Genomic DNA, 24,481 nt, shown 5'->3' with positions numbered 1-24,481 from the left:
AAGAAGCACAACTGGAGTAGATTGTGTTGTGGGAATCACAGAATCATTTAGGTTGGAAAAGACTTCTGAGATCGTCGAGTCCAAAATGTTCAACTGGCGATCGCACAGAATTATCATACAATGACACTGGTTAGAAGAGAATTGGTAGATTTTGGCCAAAACTATGGCAGCTGTTTAGTGATCTATAAAAAAGCAAGGAGGTAAAACCCACCAGAGATTAATCACAGTTGCGGAACCCCAATTCAGCTACTTCAGCAGGAAACAGGATATCATTGAGACAAAATGGTGTCTTTACAAGGGCAGCCATGTACTAAACAACAAATTTAATTAAGCTGCTTGGAATGTAACAGACACGTGTCACTTTGCATCTAGTACATATGCTAGAATAAAGACAGACACAGACATCATATGAGCAAGTTACTAATCCTTTGGCTTTGCCAGCACCAAAGTAATAACACTACGATCAGAGTAACTGCACTTCTGAAATAATGCTTGCATAGCTCTTGTTGTTGAGATGGCCTGTGAGGACTGGACCGTTTGCAGGAACACTTAAATAATTTCTAAACCTATTATTACAAAAAACAGTACACAGAAAAGTAGAATAAAAGATTATCTTACTATAAAATTTCATGCAAAAAAGCTACAAAAGCATATCCACAGGTTTTAAGCAAGATGCTACTGGATAGTATGTTAGACTTCTAGCGGTGCCTTCTTATATCCACTGATACAAAAATCCTTTTTTCTTTCAATATCAGAGCAAGAATTCTCTCCAAATGCCTGACTTCTGTCAGGTGCCAAAAAAGCAAATGATGATGATGATGATGTAAAGGCATCACACAGCAGAACAAAGGACTCATGCACTAGAAGGAATCGGGTGATTTTCACCAGTCCATTGCTTCCTCCAAAAAGAATACACACTTCACCACATGAGACATTCCAGCTGAGGTACCATTTACTTTTAACACTACAAGCTTTGCTACTTTCTGTCAGTATAAGTGAGCATACCACAAAAGCTGCAACTTGCAGATCAAAGTCTATTCTAGCTGTAATTGAAATTGGTTACCTCCCACGCAGGGACATTCTCTCTGAACTTCTCATTCACCATACAGCAGATTGACATTAAATATGCCTTACTGGACACCTCTGGAGAATAATTCATCCATAGGTAATTTTCAAGGTACTGGCTGTGAAGAGACAAAGAATATTTCATTAGATGCTGCCACCCACACAATCTGTCACTCATTTAAGAGCGCAGTTATTCACAGGGGTTTTTTCCTCCTTCTCCTTAAAGCCATCTTTTATAGTTTGTGAGTAGTTCCTGAAGTTACCTCTCATCTAGGTCGCTGCAGCAAAACTTTAGTTAGAGTCAGTAACTGCTACAAGAGACAGAGGAGTTTCTTACCGGGAAGACATACTCACCAGGTTTTCAAGTGTAACAAGTAGCCACAGCCAAGTACAAAATCATAACATGAATTCATACTGATTTTCCAAAAGGAGAACAAAATAGAAAAAACTACCCTTGTATAAAGAATGCCACATGCAGCATTTCCTAGCATAAGACACAAAGGACAACTACTGCACAACAGTATTTGTATAATTAAATACTCTTTCTTGTAAAAAATTAGGTATCATCTAGAAAGATTTTGTGCTTCTTATCATATAAAGGTAATAAACATAGCACATCACTGTATGACTAAAGTATTATCAGAGTGATTGTTTTCAAGGTGAAAAAAAATTACCGGACACTGGAAAATAGCAGCTTTCCAGCAATGAGCATTTCTTCTTCATGAATATGGCACACTTCTCATAGAATAAATTCTTAAAAATAGATCTTAGAGACGACAGACTATTTGAACAAACAACTGTCTCCCTCCTTTAACTTCTTCTTGAAGTTACGCAAGATAGTTACTCCCGAGGAGGCAATCCCTAAATCCATCATTCTCAACAGCACACTTTCACCTTGTTCCTGATGTCTTACAGTAAGTTACTTCAATAGTTTCACATAAGACAAGTACCAGAGATGGTGGTGAAAAAAGGCAGTGAGAGTTGTATGTAACCAGAAGCAAAAGGCTAGCTAATGGTCAGACAGGGATTTATACCTTCTGGGAGCTCAGCCACAATGTGCAGCTTCAGATGGAGCTGAGACACATAAACAGGCATATACAAGATAAAATACATACTGCTTCCCAAGAGCCTGGATCTGCCAACAGGAGTGGGGAACCCCTCCCCAAAAATCCACAGAGCTCCACACATCATTTCACCCCAGAATTCCAATAAACTTACATTTTAGTAAAAATACTATTATGCCTCCAAGTGAGGATAAACATGAAGGACAGGAAAATACCACGTGTGTGAAGACAGGATAGCTTAATGGACAGATCAGGGGTGGGGAGAAAATCACTTACAGGACAAATGGCAGTAGATGGGGCTATAGACCAGTAAAGTACTGAAGTTACATTACAGGCTGGTAATATTAAGAACGCTCACAAAAACAATAAACACCTCTAACTCCCATGGTATTGCTGGCATACAAATTCTAAAAGTCTTGCTACCAGCATGCCATTTGTTAGTCTCAAACCATAGTTTGTTTTTTCTTCTGCCTTTTCTAATAAAGAAGCAGGAAACAGAGGAAAGTTTGTTCTACATGGTACTACTCACATATTTCAGCCTTTTGAAATAAAGAATCTATCTCAACCAAAAGCCATTTCATTCTATCTGCTTACAAGACTTGAGAGATAAAACAGAGACAAACAGAACATTAAATAATGTGGTTTTAAACATGTAAATATTGCAAATATTTATTTTACATCATTTTAGACATTCTTTACAAGTTCTTCCAGTAAAGTCTGAAGTAGCTGTAAGAATCTTCTAAACAGATTTCCATTTCAAGTGAAGAAAATGTTAGTAATGTTGCTGCAGCACAATTAAAGAGTCTTACTCCAAAAACTTCCTCTGACTTCAGTCAGTTCTGATCTAAGGTTTAATGACACATCCCAAATTACAGGTCAAAACCTTGGGTCCAATTCATTCATAGTTTCTTCTTTGGTGCTTCACTTTCACGAGAAATTCAGAATCATAAACCAAGATACTCTGATATGTTACTTATGCTTATAAAATTATTTCTTCCTTAAATTAAGCTCTCCTCGTGTAATTTTCCTAGGTACACAATTCAAGGCTTGAGCAAGTAGGAACAAATGAGTATACTACTTTCAAACTGACTACATCTGCTTCTCATCTTTATAGGTTCCTATCAAAAAATAGCCTAAAATTTCACTCCAATTAGCTTACCTGAATTCAAGAAGCATTATCTTTCTAATAGCAAACCTAAAAAAAAAAAAAAAATCAATCAATTAACACAGGAAAGAAAGCCTCCCATACACACCTTTGTAGAAACATCTAGGAATTATTTCTGCTCCCCCCACTTCCATGCAAGTGCAACCACTTGAATGCAGAAGCAACTGCTGGGGAAGCTAAAGTTCATGTGGTTCATTAAGCAAACAGATTTACATTAAAAAAAAAATCCATATAGATCTTCTAAATATGAAGACACTGCTTCCAATAGCCTTGAAGAGATAAATTGCTAGAAGCTGAGAGTGTCTTCTGGAAAACTACAACTACATATTTCATCAGTTTGTAATAGTACCTCTTCTTACTGACTGGAAATGAAAGCTTGTTCTGATCCTGTATGGCAATTCTTTAATTACTTTCATGAAGGAATAATAAACAGAATTCTCTCCAGAGCTCAAACTTCCCCAGAAAAGCTCCCAAGAACTACAGTTACAACTTTTCTGTACACAGCTATAGAATGCAGTTCATCTTGAATTCTTTTGTCTCTTCCATCTAACATTACAATTCACTAAAATGAGACTTGCCCTTTAAAAACCCAGTAACAATAATCAGAGAACAAGCGAAAAAACTTGAGGCAGCAACTGCTCAACAGGTATTTTTTTTCCTCTACACACCTTAGTGACAAAAGAAGGGATCAGTCTTCTATAACTATCACAACAAAATCAACATAAAAAACAAAAGATTACCAGATCAAGGAACCAAACAATACTATGTCCACCCATCACATTTAAGGATTATGAGCTCATGAACTTTCTTTTTGCCACATTCAGACTTTGAAACGCCATAATGATTAAATGATTCAAACACACTCAAGTAATTTTCATCTGCTTTCAACATGTTAATGCATTTTAAAATATTTTACAAAACATTAAAAACCACTTCAATGCAGAAAATGTTGGAATGTTTGTTTATAAACAAAAGTGACTAGTGTACTTACTTTGACCTGACAATTTCTTTTGTATACACATCTTCAATAACCTGTGGGAAAGAACATTTCCAAAAAAATGGTCAAGAACTTTATGTACTTCATAAAGTGATTAGAAATGCATTAAAACATCTTACGCACTCAAAGTTACTCTAAATTAATTACTCTCTGCTTACTGCTATTTGACCAAAATGCTGTAACAACTATGTCTCAGCTCTGAAGAGTCCTAAAGCTTCATAGACATACACTCTCACAAAGGAAGTTAATCAACTTAGGAGAAGGCATACAACGATAGAAAACTGACAGGACCTTCATTCAAGTTATTCTGAAAGAATAACCTACACCTCACTGAGATTTTTATACAAACATCAAAGAGATTAAAACCTTTTTTTATTTTTAATCTTTGGCTTACTGTTGAATTTAAAGAACAGTCTTCAAGAACGAAAACTGCAGAAACTTTGTCATTTGTTGTCACTGTTTCTTTTAACTGACATTTAACCAAATCCAGCCATTTTTACTTAGTTCTTCCAACAGGAATGAAAGAATCTGCACCATCTGTTACAACAGATACATTCTTACATTACATGACAATCCAGCTGCTTATGTACATCCTAGTTCTAACAATTGCAGACAAACAGTATCACAAATACTACAGTGAGATTGAGTATACTGAGGCTGGAAAGGAAGGGTTAGCCAAATAACCACCCGGGGAAAGAAACCTAATGCTTAAGAACCCCACATGATAGAAAACCAACACAAAACCAAACACATCATGCCAAATTTTAAACATTCAAAACACACACATCCACCAGAGCAGTACTAAAGTTACCTGATCAAAACTCTCTGAGGAAGCTTTTAGAAAGAAGTACATAGTTTAGTAATACCTGCATCTTTCATCCTTCTTTGATTTCTAAGAGGAACACCTCCTCAAATATCTTTTAAGCTCAAAGGAGGTGCTCAAAAATCTTGTATTCTCCTACGGTCTTGGCCAATATAAACTGAACAAATAGCATACAAAAGAACTGCAGTGCTATAGCACACCTTTATAACAGCACCTACATTTATAAAGTAAAAATATATAAATACAGCGTGTTAAGCAACTGTTGACCTTACAAGCAGTCTTCTACACTCTTACATTAAAAAAGCACCATTGGACGTTGGCACATCAGAAAAGGGTTGATCCTCATTTTTTTATATCCCAACACAATTCCAGTAAAATTATTTACCTTTGAATCAAAAGACAATTTTTTCTTCACATGTGGAGCCCAGTATTTATTTGCTAACTGCATGGAGGAAAATATAAAAAAAAATGTAAATATATACATGTTCAGTTGTAGCGATACAATAACTCTGTAGCACATCTCATTCCAAAACTTTATTTCACTAGTACCTTGCTTCATTTCAGCTTACAGTAACTGCAGGTTACAAAATTATGTTTTCCAAGAGCAATGATTCTCAACCACGTAAGGTTTTATGCCCAACCCAACAGAAATGCAAGTCCCTGTAAAAATTTCAGTTGCATAGACTGGTATATAATAAACACCTTTTTTCTTACATTACTTCTAGCAAATCCCTCAAAAATACCCCATGATCTTTCAGAGATTGCAAACCCGAGGCTGAAAATTATTACTCTGCCACTGAGAGATTTCAAGGAACCAGAAGCTATATATAAAGATCTAAAATTTCAAGGCTATTCACTGTAGCCATCACTTCACCAAAACTCCTGAGCCAGTGGCAAGTTTCCTAAGCAGCTTCATTCAACCTTCCTCATGCTGTAGAACAGGAAGGAAAGTGGCATTTCCAGCACAAAAGATGAATACTTGTATAAAACGACTTAAAATGTTCAGCAACGGGAAACTCTCAGCAACTTTCCACGGCCTGGAACAAACCTGACTGATGTTGTAGTGCTGCCCTTGTAGATTCCTCTGATCTGGAAACGCGGAGGGCAAACACCCCCTCACATGTAACCCTGGTGTCAAATCTTTCTTCATTTAGGACGAGCCAAGGCTCTTTCCCTCACACCCACCGACGGCAGAGACTATTAAACACGGAGGCGCCGCCGCTGCCGGCCGGGCCCCTGCAGCAGCCGGCCCAGCCGCGGGAGAGGCGGCCCGCAGACCCCCGCCGGCCCTACCTGGGTCACGTACTCCGCGTTGATCTGTGACACCGTGGGCGCCACGATCTTCTTCGGCGGGGCCGAGGCCGCCGGCGCCGCCATGGCGTCGCCGTCCCGAGCCGCCGGGCCGCACAGCCGGGCCGCGCCGCCGCCCCCCGCCGCTCGCAGCCCGGGCAGGCCCCGCGCGCAGGGGAGGCCGAGCGGAAGCACCGTGCGCGCGGCGAGCAGCGGAGCGGGCAGCGCTTCCGGGGCGAGGGGCGCGAGAGCGGCGGCGGGGCGGGGCGGCGGCTGCGCCACCTGCCGCGCGCTCCCCGCCACTGCAGCCGGCGGGCGCGGGCGCCGGGCGGCGAGGCGGGTTCCGGAGCGGGCCCCGGTGGAGGGCTGCCCGCCGGCCCGGGCCGGCCCCGGCAGCACACCCGCCCTTTGCCGGGAGCGCCTCAACGAGCCCCTCGGGAGCCTGTAAGAGCCGGAGGGCTGAGGGGAAAGAAGAGGGAGGCGGTGAAGGCACCAGGTGGCCTCTGTCCTCTCCCTTCGCTGTGTAAAGCCGCTTAAGGCTACTCCTCCTACGGTGTTTGTCCTTTAGGGCAAAGGTTTCCGTCACGCCAAACGTGGGCCGAGGCCTGGGCGTAGCTGCCCGCTCGGTCTGACAGACACCCCTCCCCGGGGGTCCGGGGAGGAGAGGCGAAGCAAGAGGGGGGAATCAGAGGCTCACAGCAGTCTGGTAACGACTTATAGAGTGGTTTGCGATGAAGTTATTCTATTTGGTAAACAGATTAATTAAGAAGGAAATTAACGGACTCCCTAGAGAAGTCCCAGCGCTTTGTTTCTGTGCTCATTATCCAGCACCTGCCACTTGAGTGCTTTCAGCTTCCAGGCAGGTACCATTGAAGCCTGTTTGAATATGACCTCCTTTGTTTTGATATCAAGGTGATCTGTTTCATTTCTTCAAGCAGAGGTTAAACTAAATATTCTTTCTGAAGTTGAATTAGAATGTACAATGGGAATGGAAAAAGTAATGACAGTACCTTGAATAGGATCAGACAGTGGCAGCACTCAAATAAATATCCAACCCTTTGCTTTAAAAGATCCAGAAAATTTGTGTTTCACAATTAGGTTGTTCTATATTTGACTGCCTCAGAAATCAACATACATAGCTTATGTTTGCATGTATCAGAACAAGTAGAAAGGTAACAGCTTGTCAGTTTGGCAAACAAACAGTACTTTTACCATCAGAGTAGACTAGAGAGCTAAATGGCAGGAAAGGAGAGAACTATTGAAGCTATGAATCAATAATATAAAAGGACAAAGGAATGTAAGTTCATTACCTGTAAATATAAGCTGAAAATAGGAAAGCTTCTAAAACTGGCTTTCATATGGGAGCTAAAGGTTTGATTTGTGCTTAAGTGGACCATGGGACAATCAGGAGAGGCTATGATGATTTCTTGGGATCAGAGGTGACAGTAATTGATGACCTTTGATTTCTTGTCTAGTCCTATGCTCAAGTGTTACCTAGAAGGTGACATTTTTTTTAATTATCCCCATATCAAAAAATAGGCAGGCAAGTAGATTTTGGTCTTGGTAAATTGTCTAGAACAGCCTTGCAAGGCTGACTTAAACCTTCTGACCTCTGCTTATGATAGATCATCAGGCATGTGTCAGAACCCACAAATTTCCATAGGGTATCAAGGCTATGAAAGCTCAAGGAGGAATCCATGTTTACCTAACTTTTGGCACTTGGGTGTCCCAGTGAGGTCTTAAACCCACTACAATGTGGTGACAGAGGTCCTTCCAGAGGGCAAATGAGAACTAATTTAAGTGCTCTGACTCATTTTCTGAAGGACCTTCTGATATCAGAAACTAATATTAGATGCCTAATGTTAGGCAATATGATTACATCCCTTGGTGGCAATGTCAAGTAAAGTGATAGAGATCTCCTCCCTATAAATAATCATTAAATATTTCTCTGTAAGGGGTGTTGTTTTGTTACAGAGTGCTGGGACAGTAGGACTACAAATGAATAGCGAAAGTAAATTAGCACTTTGGCAAAATAAATCGCTTTCAAACCTAAAGAGCAGCTGAACCTTTAAAGAGAAGTTGTGGTGAGACCAGGCATAATGACACACAGTGTTGTACCTGTGTACCCATCTGCAACTCTCACCCCAGCTCACAACTGTCTATTAAGACTGGTTTCTTGAACACTATGCTCAGTTTCCCCCTGAGTGGAGGCACATCTGTCACTTTCCACCCCAAACTGTTTTGTAGTCAGGGGAAAAATAAAACCCTGCACCCCATCGTCCCCACAGTCTTCTGTGAAGTTCTCCATCTTTCAGTACTCATTGACTTAACATGTCAAGAAAATCAAATATTCTTTCTCTTCAAAAAATCTGTTAATTCATTCATGAAGGCATGTATTATTTAAAAAGTCACACATTTGAGTAGATGCAGTTTTCAAGACTATTACTCATTTCTAGGCTGCATACAGTCCTGGTCAATTTATATTCAATGCTGCTTTCTTGCTTAATTAGCTCTCCTTGTTTTGGATGCTTGCCCTTAAATATTATTGTAGCCAGGAAGAATATGCTTTTCTCCTCTTCTTTGTATACTATATAAGCCAAGGTCATCAATAAGCTGGCCATTGCTTTTATCTCTGTGATTCTCTCCCGAATAATCAATGGGTCAGGAAGTATCTAGTGATAATCAGCAGAGGTTGATTCTATGTTCTGTCCTGCCTACCTTTTAGATTATTTTAGGTTCTACACAGTTATAGAAATTATTAATTTCTAGCAATGAACACTCCAAATAATTTCTCTATAAGGATTTCTAATATTAATTGATTTTAAGGTTTGTTATTGGTTTAGGGTCTTCAGTAAGACATGACCAGTGAAACTAGATTCAGCGGCTACATACTTCTAATATAAAAGTGTTCTCATTTTTTTACTGTTTCTCTTTCACACAAATATAGAGATTTACCTTTTGAATCTTTCATCTTTCAGCTTCTTAGATGTAAATAAACTCTGCACTGAGAGACGGAGGCTCAGTATGGATACCATCTTGCACCTATGTAAACTGGTGAGAAATCTTTGTTCCACAGCAGGTAACAAATGCCACCACGGTGCTCAGGGTACAAAATGTCATTACCTTACGCATTCTAGTCATCAGGTTCCTTCAAAGTTATAAATGGGCATCAGGTGACTTCTCCTCCACACAAGCAGCGTGCTAGGGACAGGTATTCCCCACATGCCTCAGCCTGGTCACTGCAGTGCAGCAATTACTCCTGGCTCTTTGACGTGGAATGACAGAGTGGCTACTATCGCAACTCTGCTATTGCCTGAACTCCCAGTTGCCAGGGGATCGAAGGCGGCAGAGATTCCCCTAACATAAAACAGAATTGAAGATACTGAAACCTTGCCAGGGTGGGGACTCTGCTCCCTCACAGCTGAGGGCACGCTAATGCTGCTCTGATGAAACCGAAGAGCAGCTCACTGGCAGCGTTGTTGTCCAGCTCCACGCTCTCCCACCCAGGGGTTGTTTTCCTGCTGGTCAACCAATGTGATTTCAGGCTAGGCCTAAAGCTCCAGTGCATGATCAAGGCTTTGAGTCTTTGATCCGCATTACTTCTTGAGAGATGCCGGAGCCTCTTATTCCTTCCAAAATGACCGAATGAGGCTGTACTTCTGCTTACAATAGCAGTTTTTACTCTTTTCTAGTATGTTGAATACCGTTAGTGTTTCTTGGACCTTGTGGCACATAACTCAAGACACCAAGGGAAGTCTACATTACATTTTTCAAAAGTGAGCTGCGATTGTTCTGACAGCAATGTATGCAGAAAGTAAAGAATAAAAACTTTACGTCCTAAAGGGAGATGGCTGAATTGTGCTTTCCCTTTGCAACTTAAAAATACCGAGGTGGTCCAGGTGATTTTTAATACAACTATGCTTCTCAGGATGGAGGCCTAGATACCTGTGTGCATCTCACTGCTGTACGGGAATTTGTTGTCTGGCCTAATATAATTACATTCTATTAAATGCATAAGCTTAGCTTTGCAGAAGTACCTAACTACACACTGGATACCTTAACTTAGGGCAGATGAATCCCAGCCCCAGGGACATTAAGCCATATGTTGGGTAGGCTTTCTGTGAAGCAAGGCTGTAAAGCTTGGGAGACTACATCTTTTTAAAATCAGCTTTTATCTCTAGCTTGTTGACTTTTACACATAAACACAAGGGGGTTTGAGGCCTCCCTCTGAAAAACTCTGAAACAGAAAGCTTCAATCGTGAGAAGTTCAAGTCTTATCATGTATATGCACAAACTTGCACATACAGCTTTTCTTCTAACCAAAGAAGGAAAGTGACTATGAATATGCAGCACTTTTAAATATTACTTGCAAAGTTATAAGAAAAAAGTTTTTGAAAGGGTCAGGGAGATGAATGGCATAGAAATGGAATAATTATTTATGGAATAATGCATTATTCAAAGATGACCAGAAACCTCCTGTGTATCTTACATGTTCAAATGACAGAAGAAACATACTGATTTAACCTGCTTTCAGGTAAATAAAATTTTGAAAAGCTGCTCAGAAAAGATCAGAGGAATCGTTCAACGTGTGAAAAGCTTAGGCACAATGACTGGGGTTATTCCTTTACTTACAGCTTATCCTTCATAGCAGTTAATAGCCACATAAACTAAATGTTGAGCCTGTTTATTACAGTTTTAATTCAATCACATCACATTGCTTTTACTATTTTATGTGCATTCTTCTAGTCCAAGACTTTGTCACTGTGTTAATCTCATTAAATATGGGTACTCACTCAGTAAATATGTGTACTTCCACTCAGTAAATATGGGTACTTTCAAAAATGATGCCTCAGTTTAGTAACAGATGCTTCTTAAAATATTTAGAATTTTGAAGTGTAAAGAAGCCGTCAGTAGCATTCTGATTTGTGTATAAATATTTATTTAGCAAACATTCTGGCCAATGTACTGCCCTTGATTTTTGTGCAAAACTTACAATAACTTCAGTGGAAATTCTGAGCTCATGACTAGAGAAAAATATGGTTAATTCAGCAACCCAGCTGTTTTTACATCCCAGAATAGCAAGCAGTGCCTCTAGTGAAAGAGAAGGGGAAATACGGGAGTTTATCATCCTTTGCTTTCTGTTGCTGGGCACACATTTGGGTAACTGCTCAAGTTAGAGCAGACTCTGGGCTATACTAATTCTCTGCAGAGAATTTTAGTTAGGTTCCTACCAACTGGAGCAGAACAGTGGTATGAAGATAAGAGATCAGTAAAGCTGTAGAAATATTGGCTAGAAATCCTGCAAGAGGCTGTTATGTGATACAATTTCTATGGGGCGAAAAAATAACGTGAGATAAATCTGCTTGATGGAGGAGCGTGAGGCCTTCACTGAAATGAGACTCCAAGGAAAATAATTTCCTTTCTGCTAGTGCTAGCTTAAGAAATGTTATGGAAAGTTAAGTCTGTTGCAGCATCACTGTAAAAGTAGATTCTCGATCACACATCCTTTTTCACAATACAGTAAAAAAAAAAAAAAAAGATTGCAGACAAAACTGAAGCATATCTGATACGCAGCACAAAACTTAATCAAGAGAGAACAACCCGTAAGATGCTGAGAGCTAGGTCCAGTCTCCTAAAACTTTCATCCTTGTCTTTCTCCATGTTTTCTAGGCTTTTAGTAGACATTTCCATTAGCATGGCAGGATTTTAAGAGGATAAAATGGCAATTAAACAGAATACCTACTGAAAAGAGCAAAATTCACACTGGTATTAATACTAAAAGTTAATAAATTATTTTTCAATGATTCCTTTTACCGAAAAAACCCTTCTACTGTGATATAAACTAGAATATCACACAACAAATGATTTTAGCTTATTGGCAAATGGACATTTTTCCTCTGCTAATTGCACTAACATCAGACACATTATTTGATGCCTGAGGGAATTCTTACAAAGTTATTCTCACTACCTAAGTACCTGCTATTATTAAGAACCAGAGTACAAGATAAACTGCACTATGGCAAACAAGGTTACAAGATACTAATCCAAAGTTACTCTCAATGTCATGAAAAAAATCATAATATGAGCTTAAAATTTATCCTCAAGTTGACTGATGCACTTGAGGTGTCTAGATGGCTTAGCAGATTCCAACTTGGTTTAGTAGGACTGTATTGTCACTAACAGGAGTATCTCTGCTCAGCTGTATTTTCCAGGGTCCTCTTAGAATCAAAATAAAGTAGAAATTGAGGAAATCATCTGAATTTCTGTAGCTCAGCAAGCTACTTTTGCAAACACATACTAAGCATTAAAATGTATGCTCTTTAAAAAAAATGCACAAATAAAATAATGCAAATTTGCATACTAAGAAGATAGCACGTTCCTTGATGGCAAGAGAAACTGAGTGCAGTGCATTAGCTGTACAAATGGGGACACCACGCGTAGTTTGTTTCTTTAGCTTATGAATAGAATTTTATGTTTTATATAGCAGCGGCCACATAATTTTCTGTATTCCCCTCCTTCACTATGTCAGCAAGGCATGTTTCAATGCCACATCCAGTGAAGCAGCCATAGGCAAAGCTGGACAGCCACCATTTCCCTGTGCTCTTATTACCCTACATACCCAGACCACTTTCAGTGGAGAATGAGAGACCCCAGCACACATCATAGCTGGTCAGCTTCTCACATCTTCATGCACTCACATCCTCAGGCACCATTTTGCATGCCACAGCAGCACACATGCAACCACCATCTCTGTGACTCTCCGTAAGTCACATACGGGGTTTCACAGATCCATACTAACTGGGACCAGGGACACTGGAAAGATTTCAGTGAAAAGGAAAGATTTCAGCTGCATATCCAAACTACGTCAGGTGTATAGCAGCATCAAGCCATGCAGAAACATATGCTGGAAGCAAACAAGAACTGGAATGGCTTAGTACAGAAGTAAAACAGCATTCAAAGACTTGTGATAACTTAGGTCACACATAGTGACACTTTCATGTTAGAATGGCACTTTCTGAACAAGCAAATGATCAATTTACTTGTGAGGGTTTTGTTGGCATAAGGCTGATTTCTCCTTCACTTGCATGGACTTTGAAGATAAACTTTTTTAACAGATACTAAAAGAGATGCCATTTAAAAGCTGCTTGACAGAACCAGTTACCATATGGAGAACAATTAATTTGCTCAACCTGGAGCAAATAAGGTATATAAGAGCTCTGTAATTTCAATTTTCCTTATGATAACTGCCTCTCAGACACATCTCATCCATAGCCATCAGACCATAAAACTAGGCTATTAAGTTAAAACTTGCACTTTAAAAATCCACAAAACCTTGCACTAAGAACACGAACCGTGACCCCTTTAGTTATTTAGGAGATGTAGACATTTTCAACATTATTACAAGGGGCCATTAGAAGGACCAAATCCGTAGTCTTTACCGATTTAAGAGTCATCCAGCTGTACTTATCTACGTGTTACTCAAGTGAGCTACTGTTGCAAGATTATGACTGAATTTTACATTTATACTAGAAGGCAGCCAGCAAAACTAAACATTAGATCCAGCATCTCAGTTTGAAACCTAAGGTCTCATTACCTTCCGTCTAGCTCCTTCTGTGTCTATCTCCTATTTGCCTCATAAACTTTTCTTGTTGGCTCTGGGTATAACAGTGAGAGCACATCACGGACAAGTGAGAAACCACTCAGTAAGAAGGAACTACAAAACTGATTAAACAGGTTTTCTGTAGTTTATGATGGCTTTTTTCCTTTTTGAATTTTTCCTTAGAGATATATAGGAATACTTACATATATTTTGCAAGGTTTGACTTTCTGCAAGCATTGCAAGGATAGCACAGCAACCAAAATCATGCACATTTTCATTTATCCATAGCCACACTTCCTAAATAGAAAATAGATGTGATCAGTTAGCACTACAGTTCCAGTGAATTTAGTATACTTTGTCTTTTTTAAAAAAATCCCTTTTACCTTTTTCTGCTTTTTTTAAAATATTTGACCCTTCTTTTATTCCACACAGAAATACCTCAAAGCTGAATACAGGCAGTTCGAGAAGTTCTCCTTGAGGGGAGCTCAATATCAACACAGGAGGACCCACTGTTTTCCTGCATACAATGTGCTTTGGTTCTGCATATAGTCTTAAAAAAATCCACAAATTCAGTACCATGAGACCACTACTATTAGCCATCAGCTCATTCTAACAAAACCACAGGCAATGTTTCTGCCACCAAAGATACTTCAAAGATTGATGGCTCGAACTTTCCTTGAAGCATTATGGAAAATGACTAACATACTAACGAGCAACACAAAATGTCATTGTCAACACTGGGAGAACCATTCTAGCTCAAATTCTCAAAGGTACTCAGAGAATTTTACTGTCAGCTTCAAAGGGACAGGATTCCAACCTTAATATTTTTTTCTTCTGATTCTTTAGAAACCGCTTTACCTGTTCTATTTGGTTTATGCTATAATCCCCCTAAAATTCTGAGTTTATACTGACAGAAAACTTTTCAAAAAGGGGTAGAGAGCCAGATAAACAGTGGCCCTTGCTGCCCTTCTGAAATCCCATTATGGCCCAATTATGTTGGTTTCCAAATTAATCAGACAATAACACTTCCCACATATGTCTATTCATCCCTGAAAAGCAGCTTTCTGTATTACCTTGCCCTCATTTTACTCAAATTGGTATTTTCAAAACATACCAAGTTTGGTGTTCTCTAATCATTCCTCTCAAACATAGCATTTTGTAAAATAACTGTGACTCCTTAAGAAAGATCATACTATCTTTGAACGTATTTCTATTTTATGACAAAACAACAGCTGAAGCAAAACCTATTGTTTTAACATGCAAATTTAGTTACTTTGATATGTAGTCTTAAAACTTTTCTGCATAGTGAAAGTTACATCGTTTCAAAACTCGGCTGTATGTAAAGTGTACAATAAAAGTACAACATAAACAAAATAGTTTATTACAAGTATTTCAAGAGCTCTACAATACACTTTCAAAACACTTTATACAGTATTCTCTTTCAATATGAAACAATTCACATAGGGAGAAAAATTCTCAATATATAACTATAGTTATTATTAACATATTGAATTCATCTGTCATACAAAAATCATAGTAACTACAGACTGTTTCCAACTATCTTTCCTGGTTTTGTTCTCTCTGAAAATGAGAAACAGTAACATGTACAAAAATAAAATAAAAGTTTTCTTCACTCTTCATTTATACCAAATACTACAAAGCTCATGCCACAACAAAACCTAGATAAATAATTTCAAAATTTTTTTACAAAAATCAAAACCATTTTACTTAAATAAATATAGATCTATTTAAATCATGAAAAGAATGTCATGTTACTTACAGATATGTTAATTTAGAAATAGGATTAAAAACTTCATGGTTCAACTATTCAAAAATTGCATAACAAAGGAAAATATCCTAAAAAGGTAGTTTTCAGAGGAAAAAAAAAAGAAACTTTATTCTTGTTCATAATTAATAAAGCTCCATTGCACTTACGCTTTTTGCCAGCCCTACAGGAACAATGGGCAAAGCTCCCTACTTACCAGAAAGTATAACTACTGATTCTATTAATACAAAATTGGAATTACTTAATTTGAGCTAAAAGTTATTTTCAGTCTCTTATATTTAATGTAACAAGAACATGACTTCCCAACAAAACTGCTCGTCTGAATTATTACCACATTTCAGAGAACATTTCTTTTACTGGTGCAACATGTGTGCTAGACAGGAGACTGGAACAGATAGTAAGCCCATTTACAATGTTAATGATAATTTCTTGTCTTCTTTTCTTGCAGAAAAATAGTTCGGTATTGCTTGAACTGGCCAAAAAAGCTAGAAAAGGCAAGGAATACACAAAGAAGTGGTAAAGTGGATTAACTGATTAGAAACCCTGCTATTTTAGCATTATCTACTTATATTTTATCATAAAAAGGGAAAAGATCCAATTCCTCATCCACAGATCTCCAAGCACATTACAAAGCAGGTAACATTTTTCTATTAACTCCTCTATAATGCCACATCAATATTTTTTTCTCATTATTTTCCCCCTTCTCTACTTACTTATTTTCTGCATCTTCTATTTGTTGTTTTTTTTTAGGAAGTATGAAATAAATACAGCAACTGTCCTTTGTGTGCAATGTACAGGGATCCAGAAGAAAGTAAAAGGACCATTTTTTCTCTATTCTAGAAGTTAAGCTTTTTATCTTTACTTTTCTGGTAGTTATAATTGGACAGCATAACATAAAATCCTGTACAGAAAAAGGTATAACTTTTAAAATATATGACTCATGCAGCACTGCAGATTGCTGCAACACTATTAATACAGTGAGAATCTGTACTTATGAATTAATTTAGGAAAATAAATGCAAAGTGGCTTTTCTGTTGCAAGGGTTTTTTTGTTTTAAACATCTTCCTACATTCGCCACAATTTATATCAAGTAGACAGTTCCAAATACAGTAAATTAACTCTTCACCTCCATAACAGAATAGTCGTAATAGTCATCCCCATAATAGAAAAAAAGATAATCCCATTCAGCCAATTGTTCGGTCTAACATAAGCCTTTTAATAATTATGCAACCACGTATATAATTTCATAGGACATTATCCAGTTTTGATAAAAACTATGTATTCTTCAGTTGTTGCGCAGTGGAACTCAGGTTTAAGCTCTCTTTAAAGTGAATAAGGTGATGTCTTTTCAAATGTGGGGCCTGTCTGAAATTTTTACCACAAACTAAACATTCAAATGGCTTCTGTCCAGCATGCATTACATAATGTCTTTCAAGCTTTGAAGGAGACTTAAAAATTTTAAAGCAGATACTGCACTGATACAATTTGTTAACATCTTCATTTTTTTCAGTATCTTCAGAAAAGTCATGCCAACAGCTGTAACAGCTTTTCTCTGTTTCCAACAATTTACTACCCAAATACGACGGCTCTGTGCTTCTACTGCTGGTGTCAAGAACAAAGTCCCCTGACTCGATTTCAACTTTGATTTCAGCTGCATGGTTTGACTGAATCAGCTCAAATTCTTGAAAGCTAGATGCCTGTGAAGGTGTTTGAGAACAACCCGAATAACCCACAGGCTGAGAACACTTAAATTCAATGTGATCTCCCCGATGACTGAAAAGTTTGTTCAGGTTTTCAAATTCTTCCTGGCAAACTGGGCTTTTATAGGGCCTCTTTTCAGTATGGGTGAGCTGATGTCTTTTTAAGTGAGCTGACTGTCTAAATGTCTTCCCACAAACATTACAGCCAAAGGGCTTCTGTCCCGTGTGTATAAGATAATGTCTTTGAAGTTTGGATGAAGATGGAAAGATTTTTTCACATCTGTCACATTTACACACTTTGCGTCTGTTACGTATATTTTTAGCAGAAGCTGAAAAAGCACAGTGAGGTACTTCTGAATTATCAAAGAAACCATCATCTGATGAACCATAAAAAGCATCTTCTTTATTATCCACTGAATCATCAATGTTTAACATGCTTTCACCAGGAAGCATACCTTCTAAATTAATTCCAAAGTCGTGAGGTTGCAGGTGCTTCTGCCAAGGTAATGGCACAGCTAAGGTTCTTTTCATCCGATTACTAAGTACCTTGTGCATGTCAAGCTTGCTATGGCAATCCTTGAAAGGTTTAGTAGAAGCATGCTGATCAGAACACTGATCTCTAGCTGCAACCAGGTCAGAACTTTTAAAGTGACCCGATTTTATTTTTTTTCTATCAGTCAAAGCAAAGTCTGTTGCCTTTCCTCCAGTACACTTCAGCTTCATCAGGATCTTATTTTTCATACTGACTGCGTGGCTGCATGCTGTTGTACCATTATTTGAACTTTTGCCATCTCTTAAGTAACATTTGTGCAAACTTAGAACCTGCTCTGTTTCAAAACACTGCTCACATGCAGGGCACTGAAATGGTACAACATAAATTGAGTGAACATCAAGTGGGTTTTTCTCCTGTGACTCGTAAGTGTCAGCATTCTCAAGACTATCCCTCTTTCCTTCGAGCAGGTTGTGAGGTCTGGCATATTTAAGAGTCTTTGCTTTGTATACAATATTGGGGAAAGTCTTATTTCTGGCATGGAGCTGTTTGTGCTTCATGAGTTTGCTCTGTATTTTAAACCCCTTCTGACAAAAACAGCACTGAAAAGGCTTTTCTTCAGTGTGTGTGAGCTGATGGATTTTCAAGTGCGTTGACTGTCTGAAAGATTTGCCACATGAAGAACACTTGAAAGGTTTCTGGCCAGTGTGAATAAGGAAGTGTCTTTCTAGCTTAGATCTTGACGGAAATGTCTTGTTACATGATTCACAAGCATGACTTTTCTTTCTCCTCCTGGCACCACGTAGATGATCTGCCTTCAGACATTGATGCAGTGTCCACCGTTCTTCAGCTGTAAAAGATTTCCAGCACGCAGAACATTGAAATATGCCACAAGTGACCCTGTCTTGCTCAGAATCCACAGAGTTTTCTGCTTGTTTCGTATCATTCTGATAATTTTCGTTATGAAGCTGCTGATGCTTTAAGAAAGTGATTAAGTTTTTGAAGTTTCTATAACAAACAGTACACTTAAAAGGCAGCTTATGGGTTAACTGATGCCTCTCCAGGTGGACTAGCTGCCTAAATGTTTTATGGCATACATGACATTCAAATGGCTTTTGACCAGTATGTATCAGATAATGCCTAGCTAATTTGGATGGAGTTTCAAACTGTTTATAGCAAATGTCACAAATATATGGCTTTCTTTTGGGTATCCTGTCAGCTGTTACTTTTACCATTTTTAAAAAGCAATTACACCTCGCCTACTGTTAAGTTTCTTCAGATAGGTATTTCAAGTGAAATCAATTGCATGCTAAGATGGAAGGATGTAGAAGAAGCAGATTTTCTTAGATGTTCTTAAATCCCACAGGTCCCTAAAATAAGAGAGAGAGTATTATTTTAGCCTACATTAATATGTAATTGTCTAAGTTTGCCTCGTTTTCTACATAAAAGACCAAAAGCATCTAGATTAGAATACTCCTGATTTAACTTAGCTTAAAAGGCTTTTCTTCTAACAGAGTAATCACTTGTTATGTTACATAATATGGAAAAAATAAACTTGTTTCTTCCGGAAAGTAGTCTAAGTCATCTGTGCTGTGAACACAGCTATACTTCCACATAATATTCAGTTCAGCTACCTTATGATGTTTTAGGTTATTTACAAATAAAGCATGTTCTTAACAAAATATACAAGAACTTACTGAAATAAATTTCTCCCCTACAGCAGTAACTAACTCCCATATATATTTATGAAGATGAGAGAAAGAGAAAACTAGGGATTCTTGGGCATCGAAAATAAGAAATTAATGCAGTGTTAGTGAGGAGTAAAAATACTTAGTTTCAATGTATTGTTAGTTACTCTTCACATTTCTACATGTTATGAACTGTATCCAGTAATAATTTTTTTTTTGCTGACTGGTTCTGGTGTTTGCCAGTTTGAGATAAAGCAACAACACGCTAACCATAAACTGCAACCAGAATAAGGATAACCCCCAAAACAAGGACGAACACAGGTTTATACTCACTGTTTCACAATACAGCTAGACTATCAGTGATACCTAACCATGCATATACTCTGAAATCATCATAAATATGAAGGTCGTTACCGTAATTCATCATAATGAATGTTTTAGTCTAAACCAAACCCATTAAATAGGTTTAATTTTCCTTGGTTTATCAACAGACTGAACACACTTGGGCAAGCTACTGTGTCTCAGCTAAGGCATAATGACTTACAAACAAGAAACAGAAACTTTATAAGTACCTGAGTGCATGAAAAGTTATTAAAATATTCATAGGAACAGCTAAAAATCACTCCAAGTAACCATTTCACCCAAGCCGTCCACTGCGAGGCCTACTCACGTCTAGACAGCCTCCAAAGTGGTCTTAACTTCCTCTGAAAGAGGTTCCTTAACCTCAGCAGAGCTCCTACTCCAACATCGCACCCTCCCACAAAGCTTTTCCTGGCACTCAGCTATGCCTTTCTTTACTACAAAGTTATTTCCATTCTCCTGTGAACTTGGAAAATAACTGCTCTTTGTCACAACTTTATGTATTCTAACTCTCCCCTTTTTTTTTTTTTTTGGTAAACTGGGAAAATTCTGGGGTTTTTTTAAGTATTGCTTTTAGTTCCACTAAAAAAACCCACAAACACAACAACTTGCAGCATCTAAGGCAGATTAAGTCTTCCAGTCCACAAGAGCAGTACAAACAGCAGAATAAAAATACCTCTATGCTATACCTGTATCTCCTTATAAAAAAAAAAAAAAAAAAGGGATGGAGGGAGCAAACTTTAAAGCAACCACATAATAATTAGGACTTGTAGTAACTTTGAGATACACAAGACATTTCTAATAACTATAATTGCTGATATTTTGATACTATAACTCACAAGTTTTATATTCTTTCTACATAACAGCAGAATAATAATAATAATAAAAAATCATTTATTGTCTCCAAAACCCCTGCCTCTTCACAAAGAGTTAATGTCCCTAGTTTTTAAGAATTCAGAAATACTTGAAAATTCCATTCAAAGTCACTGCCAAGAAAAAAAGCCTACTGCAATTTAAAGCAAGCTACAATGAGACTCAAAAGACTGAAAATACCTGGTAAATCAAGGTTTTTCTTACGCTTAATGGAAAGAAACCTGGCCGTCTGGTAGGATCATTCTACCTCTAACAGATATGTTGCTGTATGATTGTGGGCTTTATTAAATAACATTTGGATCTATGCCTTATATATGCATGTACAACTGCAGTTGTCACTACACTGGAGTTACCTAATGACACTAATGAAATAGTTCAGGATAGGATTTATCAATGCTATAAAGCAATTGAGAAAGTCAACTTTTCCTCTCCTGTTTCTTTTCCTGTATAATTTTAACAGCTACTCAGTTTCAGCCGCCTTTTGAAGATGCAAGAAAACACAACACTCTTAGGACACCTCCTTTTCCTCCCAGTTGTCACACCATGTAAAAGCTGGGAGTTCAGAGAGTGTAAGTGTGTGACACCAAATGCCTTCTAGTTTGTGCTACTGTGAAGCTCGAGACAGGTAGGCTGAGAAAAGGAGAAAAGCTGCTCTGCTACGCTGAAAGTTTCTGTACAGCTCAAGGCAGCCTCCGTTAGCAAGGAAGGAAAACCTCCTGAGAAAGAACTGTAAAGACTGATGAATTTTAGTTAACATACTGTCATACAGCTCCAATTTACGCATCAGGAAAATGCTCAAACAGTATATTGACACGCAAAGAAAAAACAGTCCGAAGTAAGAGACAGCTGTGGCATATTACACAAGGGATTTTGTATTTAGCTTATAAATTTTTTAAAGATTTTATCTGGTGAATGAGGAAAATGCTCTGTAGTACAAGGTGTCAAAAGCAGACCAGAGCTTCTTGCTGGGGTCGTCTTGCCCTGTGAAACACTAAAGGCTCAAATGAGGTAAATTTAGGGGATGCAGTGGAATGAGAAAGAAGCTAAGACAGGCATTATTGTGTGGCCCAAATACATTTTCAAATCCTATTTACTAAGGACGGACTTCTCCACATCTATTCAGGGTGCTCTGTGCCTTGCACATCTAAGGAGTAAACATGCTGCTGCTAAAGATCAAAGAGCAAAAAACAAACTTGCAATATTGTCTCCTGCCAGCCTTGGAAGTACACAGGCTTGTCCTAATTAAGAGTCAGAAAATGTACTTTCCTGTGTGATAAAGATTTAGTTTAGGTCCAATTCAATATTAAGTTGACATTGCTTTTCATCTTGGCTGCAAGGACACGCAGAAAAATATAATCAATAAGATCATTAAAGGTCTACAGAGGACCCTCCTAAATCTAGCATTATTTAATGATTAAGTAAAGATTTTGTTTATTAATATTACAAAGGCAGCAAGCTGCAACAAAATGAGAACATGACAGAAGAAAATTCTGAATTCAAACCCAGTCTTTACTAATCAGAGAAGGTTTTTTTTAAAAAAAAGGAAGAAAAAAAAAGATGGGAAGGGCACTTTAATCAGAAGAAACGCAAGATCTTCAATTTAGGCAAGAACAATCGAATGGAAGGGGAACAACTTACTACGTTATAGTCATGCAGAAAAGACCTGGAGCCTAAGCTAAAACAGAAGCTGAATATGCCAATGGCATGCCATCCATACCAACATGTGTAAACAGAAGTAAAGCTTTGGTAGCATGTAACTGTTCCATACTAGTCACTCCTGTTTAAAATTCAACTAGGGTGCTCTATCCAGTTTTGAATACTGCCCTTCAAATTAGTCAAGTATATGAATTGGAATGAATTCAGAGAAGAGGATCAAGATCGATCAGAGCTTAAATGCATAATATACAGGAAAAGATTAAATTAACTGGGCTGTTTAACTTAAAGAAGAAACCTGATTATAAAGAACACAAAAAACCCAAAAACAAAACCAGAAGAGCCAGCTTTAAAGAAAAAGACTTAAGCCATTCCCCAAGCCATTTACAGTTGTGACTAGAAATGGTTTCAAATTATAGCAGAGAGGATTCAAGTACGTTATTGTCTTTACAGTCACAGTTTTTTCTTAATGAGCTTATAAGTATATTATGCGTGGAGATCGCTCTGCCCCCAGCACCAGAGGTCTCAAAAAAAAGAAAACCCCAAAAAACCAAAGTTGCACAAACATCTCTCCAATTCCCACACCCATATAGTTGGCCCTATAGAAGATAAATATTTTGGCTTGTTTTCCTATGACTCAAATACAATTCAAAACAAGCCACTGAAGAATTGAAAATTCAATATATTTCCAAGTTTGCCACTGAAGGACTCCTACATTATTATTAGTATACCCTCAGGTCCTTGGAATAAGCTTATGCTTATAGCTTTCTAGACACAATTATAAGAAAATTGATTATAATAATAAAGGTGCGTACCGTGTCTCTTGTAATGTTAACCACAAAACAGACAAGTGAAAATCTAGCTGCTGATGTATGAAACACATAGCATGCAACAGAGATAGGAACCTAAGCTCTGAGGCAAACACACTGCGCGCTGGATTTCCTCACCAGCTTTCCCTAGGGAAGCATTCAGATCGCTGCAGTGGGGGCACAAATACCCAGAAATGTAACCTTCACCTGCAAGTTGTACAGAAATCCACATCACGCATTACGGCTCCTCAAAGCTAGCAGCTCTCATTCCCCCCTATTTTCAATGTATTTTTCAAAACACTTTCTGAAGCAAGAAAAAAGACGTATCACGCTGAAGCAGGACTGGTTTAAGACCAAACCTAAGCTCTGCTGAAGGGGCCCAAGCCCCCCGGGACCGACACCACCACCACCACCGCGCCTCCCAGCAGGGCACACTTCAATCCAGTTACAAACTTGAACGCCGTTAGTGAGCCGGCCCTTCACCGGAGCAGACCGCGCACACCCCACGGCGGGCGGGTTTCCCGCAGCGGAACGCGGGCTCCCTGCTGGGGCCACGCCGGCCCGGCCCGCCCGTCCGCGCCGCGACTCCTCCAGCGCGCCCTGCCGCCCCCGCCCGCCGCCCGACACGGCACGGCACGGCACGGCACGGCACCCGCGGGCTCTGCCCCAGCGCGCCGCACTAGCGGCCGGCAGGGCCGCCCCGCGGAGCCCTCAGCGGCGCTGACGCCGGCCGAGGGAAAGGGCGGCAAGCAGGGACCGGCGGCGAAGAGAACGACCTGAAGAACCTGCCACCGCACCTCCACCTTCCTCATCCCTCCCGGGGTTGCTGCCGCCTAAACGCTTCCCCCCGGATGGCACCGAGATGCCGGGACGCCGGGAAACCCGGGCTGGAGCTTTCCGTTCCCCCGCGCCATCCGGCCCCGCCTTCCGCCGGCCAGGGCGGGCCGGGCGCCCCACGCCTGTAGTCCTGGCCGGAGGGGAGATGTCCCTTGGCACTGGTGGTGAATTATTAGGCGCTGGTGGCACGTTATTCCCTACCAATAAGACACATTTCCTACTTCATCCTAAAAGCAAATAACTGATTCCCAGTGGCTGCATCTAAAGCATGCTGGGGGCTC

The 24,481-nt window shown here is 39.2% G+C and overlaps 2 protein-coding genes and 1 long non-coding RNA gene across 5 annotated transcripts in view; 1 reads left to right on the top strand and 2 right to left on the bottom strand.

Annotated features, from left to right (window-relative positions):
* The window catches only part of AQR (aquarius intron-binding spliceosomal factor), a 55,507-nt gene extending 48,988 nt beyond the window's left edge, over positions 1-6,519 (bottom strand). The window contains exons 1-5 of the mRNA XM_037393293.1: positions 6,408-6,519; positions 5,500-5,556; positions 4,286-4,326; positions 3,289-3,324; positions 1,064-1,184 (exon numbers count right to left, since the gene is read on the bottom strand). Coding sequence (XP_037249190.1) covers positions 1,064-1,184; positions 3,289-3,324; positions 4,286-4,326; positions 5,500-5,556; positions 6,408-6,491 — 339 coding nt within the window. The 5' untranslated portion in view covers positions 6,492-6,519. The remainder of the gene's footprint in view (positions 1-1,063; positions 1,185-3,288; positions 3,325-4,285; positions 4,327-5,499; positions 5,557-6,407) is intronic.
* Positions 6,520-6,741: 222 nt separating this feature from the next.
* On the top strand, positions 6,742-16,830 carry LOC119150668. Of its 3 annotated transcripts, none has more exons than XR_005105178.1 (3): positions 6,742-6,848; positions 9,383-9,483; positions 14,437-16,830. It is a non-coding gene; the product is annotated as an uncharacterized LOC119150668 (long non-coding RNA). The 3 variants fall into 3 exon arrangements; XR_005105177.1 differs by having other exon boundaries at positions 6,742-7,110; XR_005105176.1 differs by having other exon boundaries at positions 6,742-7,267.
* ZNF770 (zinc finger protein 770) lies at positions 16,507-24,235 on the bottom strand. Its single transcript, XM_037393294.1, has 2 exons — positions 24,140-24,235; positions 16,507-19,350 (listed from the first exon to the last, which is right to left on the bottom strand). The coding sequence occupies exon 2, from the start codon at positions 19,213-19,215 to the stop codon at positions 17,065-17,067; it is 2,151 nt and encodes a 716-aa protein (XP_037249191.1). The 5' UTR covers positions 19,216-19,350; positions 24,140-24,235; the 3' UTR covers positions 16,507-17,064.
* Between the last annotated feature and the right edge of the window lie 246 nt (positions 24,236-24,481).

The sequence above is a fragment of the Falco rusticolus genome, chromosome 7 (genome assembly GCF_015220075.1).
Source record: "Falco rusticolus isolate bFalRus1 chromosome 7, bFalRus1.pri, whole genome shotgun sequence".
Lineage (NCBI taxonomy): Eukaryota > Metazoa > Chordata > Aves > Falconiformes > Falconidae > Falco > Falco rusticolus.
This window is presented reverse-complemented; position numbering and strand designations above follow the sequence as displayed.